This window comes from Pteronotus mesoamericanus, unplaced genomic scaffold (assembly GCF_021234165.1).
Source record: "Pteronotus mesoamericanus isolate MK-2021 breed Mesoamerican mustached bat unplaced genomic scaffold, CSHL_Meso_final contig_947, whole genome shotgun sequence".
Classification (NCBI taxonomy): Eukaryota; Metazoa; Chordata; class Mammalia; order Chiroptera; family Mormoopidae; genus Pteronotus; species Pteronotus mesoamericanus.
This window is the reverse complement of record NW_026555287.1, coordinates 62,015-64,968: the sequence shown is the minus strand read 5'-3', so window position 1 is coordinate 64,968 and position 2,954 is coordinate 62,015. Positions and strand designations below refer to the sequence as shown.

General features: G+C 62.8%; 1 protein-coding gene across 1 annotated transcript; it reads left to right on the top strand.

Moving 5' to 3' along the window:
• The first annotated feature begins 1,025 nt into the window (after positions 1-1,025).
• Positions 1,026-2,426, top strand: METRN (meteorin, glial cell differentiation regulator). Its single transcript, XM_054586798.1, is given in 5 exon segments — positions 1,026-1,123; positions 1,396-1,475; positions 1,478-1,569; positions 1,571-1,797; positions 2,369-2,426. Coding segments are annotated over 5 exon segments (555 nt in total).
• The last annotated feature ends 528 nt before the right edge of the window (positions 2,427-2,954 follow it).

The following is a 2,954-nucleotide window of genomic DNA, read 5'->3' as shown; positions in this document are numbered from 1 at the left end:
CCTGGGACCCGGGGAGAGGGCAATGGTAGTTTCAGTCTGGCAGCTGCTCCAACCTCCCCTTCCCCTTGGGCCATTTGCTCTCATCTGTCAGCGTGCACTCAGGCCCAGGGGTAGCAAGAGGGCTGCGGTTTGGGGATAGTGGGGTGGAGAGCTCACACCCACAGAGGGCAGCGAGTCTATGCTGGTTCTTAGTGACCCCTAAGTGATTGGGCATGAGGTTGGACTTCTGGCTTTGTGGCTAAGGCCTCTGTGAGCTGACCCTGGGAGTTTCCTGGGCTGTTGAGGCCCCTGTCCACTTGGCCTCACCTCAGGCCTTTTGCACAGGTCTGGAATTTCTCCAGTCCTCACCGGCCAGCCACTACTTAGTCCCTACCCTCAGGGAAAATCCTGGCTGTGAGAAATCTCTGTGCTACCCCCCCCCCCCCCCCCCCCAACTCCTCTGGATTCATTTTGAAGAGTTGGCCCCATTTCAGGGTCCCATATCAGGACCTCCTTGGGCCTGATTCTGGGACACAGGACTGCCCCTTGGCTTGGCTGCCCCAGCACCTGGCCACTCCTCCCTCGGGTACCTGCAGCTTCCTGGGATTGGTTGGGCCCAGGTTGGGGCAGGATGGGGGCTGAGAGGCCCAGGTCCCCAAATCTTGGAAAGGGCCACCAGTGAGGAGCTTTCTCCCCTACCCCAAACTCCTCGCCCCCAGGTTCCCGTGGGAACCAAACTCACTGCCACCCTAGCTGAGGGCTCAGAGAACAGCAGGTCCATGGGGATGGCGTGCACAAGGCCCAGGCGACTCAGAGCACGCAGAGCTAGAAGCCCCCTAGCTGGCACCTCCTAAGTCGCGAGATTGTCTTCCCCGCCCCGAGAGCGCCGCTTCGATTGGCGGAAAGTTCCGGGGCCGCGCCGCGATTGGCCGGACCTCCTCAGGCAGCTTGAGCGCCCAGGGAGGGCCGCGGGCGGCCGAGGCGCGGGAAGTTGGCTGCGCTTGCCTGGGGTCCCTGACCGCGGCACTTCCCTCCGTCTCCGCATCATGCCGCTCCCTGCACTGTTCTGTGCGTTCTGCTGCTGCCTCCTCCCCACGGCTGCCTGCGCTGGCTTCTCGGAAGACCGCTGCAGCTGGAGGGGCAGGTACGACCCCCGTGGTCAGCCACTGGGGCCGCGCTCTCCTCTAGGATGAGCCTGCAGGATGGTATAGACCGCCCTTTGGGTTGGGGGTGAAGGAGGGCTCCTCAATGACAGTGAATTCCTGCCCTTCCTCTGGAGTGCAGAGGACTGTACTCCTGAGTTTCCTTCGCCACAGAGTGGACGCCGCTGTGTGGCTGAGGGGAGAGGCTGCCGGGGAGGGGCTGCTCCGGGCGGGGACGAGGGACGCCCGCCTCAACCCGCGCGTCTGCCCCAAGCAGCCTGACCCAGAAGGCCGGCAGCGTGGAGCAGATGGTCCTGGCCTGGGCGGAGGGCGGGCTCGAGTGGCTAAACAAGGCCGTGCGCTGCGCTTGACCCTTGGCAGCTCTGACTCCGGCACGCGGCTCGGCGTCGCCTGCTTGTGGCCAGCGAGGCGCTCTGCTGGAGTGCAAAGGCTTCGCTGAGAGGGCGGGCAGCGTTCTTGAGCTGCTGCTGGCCGAGAGCCCGGGCCCCGCTGGCAGCCGATGCGTGCGCTGGGGTCCCCGCGAGCTCCGGGTCCTTTTCCTGCAGGCCACCCCGCACCGCGACATAAGCCTCCGTGTGATTTCCTTCTGCTTCGAGCTGCGCGAGGACGGGTGTCCAGGGCTGCCTCCGCAGGCTCACGGTCTGGGCGCGGTTTGGTGAGTGAGGGTCTGGGTGGGGAGGAATGGGAGTCACTGAACTCCCACCCTACCCAGGAGGGATGGGAAATGCCTGTCGTCCGCACCACACAGGGAGGAAGGGGCGCTTTTCAGAGGCCACACGGCTAGTGAGTAGCAGCAGCCCCAGGACAAGTCAGAGGGAGGGTGGGCAATTCCCGGTGACTCATTTTACGGACAGAGCTGGCAGGGGGCAGAATGGGAGGAAGGAGAGGCCAGACTGAGCAACCCCGGGCTCTGGTCCTTAAGGGGCTGGATATGGAGAAGGAGATCAAAACCTCCGGCCAATGCTGTCCAGGACTCCCTGGCCCAGCCCCAGCGGCGACCGCCCACCCCTCCCCTAGCCCAATATAATACAAGTCCAGTGTGCGCCTGTCACCATGGAGACGCCCCTGCCTGCCTGCCTGCGGGCAGCATGCCCAATTCTTTGCTCTCCTAGAGCTTAGAGCCTGATCCCATAGAGGGTGAGGGGTCTGTCTCTCTGTTTTGCCTCTGGCTCCAGGCCAGAGGCTCCAGAGCCCACTATCCCCTCCTGCTGCTCCCCACCCCTCAGGCTGGTGTCTCTACGGAAGTTACCCGTCTGCGAGCCAGAGCATGCACAAGGACACTGAGCTTCAGGTGGGTGAGTCCTTGTGTGCTGGGCACAATCCTCAGGCCCATGTCTATTTCAAGTGTGTGTGGTGCGTACACGAGCCTACATGCATCACCCCAAATGCCACACCAGGATACTCCAAGCCAGGTGGAACTGACTCTCCTCACTGGGGCTCAGGTCTTGGGAGCAGGGCACCTCAGTTTCCTGCCACTCAGGAACACATGTCTTTCAGGACTGGTGGCACCTGGGACACAGTACAGGCAAGCACATGAAGTGCTCTTCCCTTGGGAGGTAGGGGCAAGGGTCTCGGGCATGGCCAGTGTCTGGAGGAGCCTGTGTCCCTACTGGGGTTCCTGACCGGGACTGTGGATGGCTGAGGAGCCAGGCCAGGTCCTGTGTGCAGACAAGCTCCTGACATTCATGGCCATTTGACCTCATGGTGGGCTGAAGAGGAGATTCTGGCTCTGCCATTTGATCTAGGGCTCTATCTGCCCCCTCCCCACTTGTCTCTCCCACTGCTAGGCTTTGTCAGGTCACCTCTGGGAAC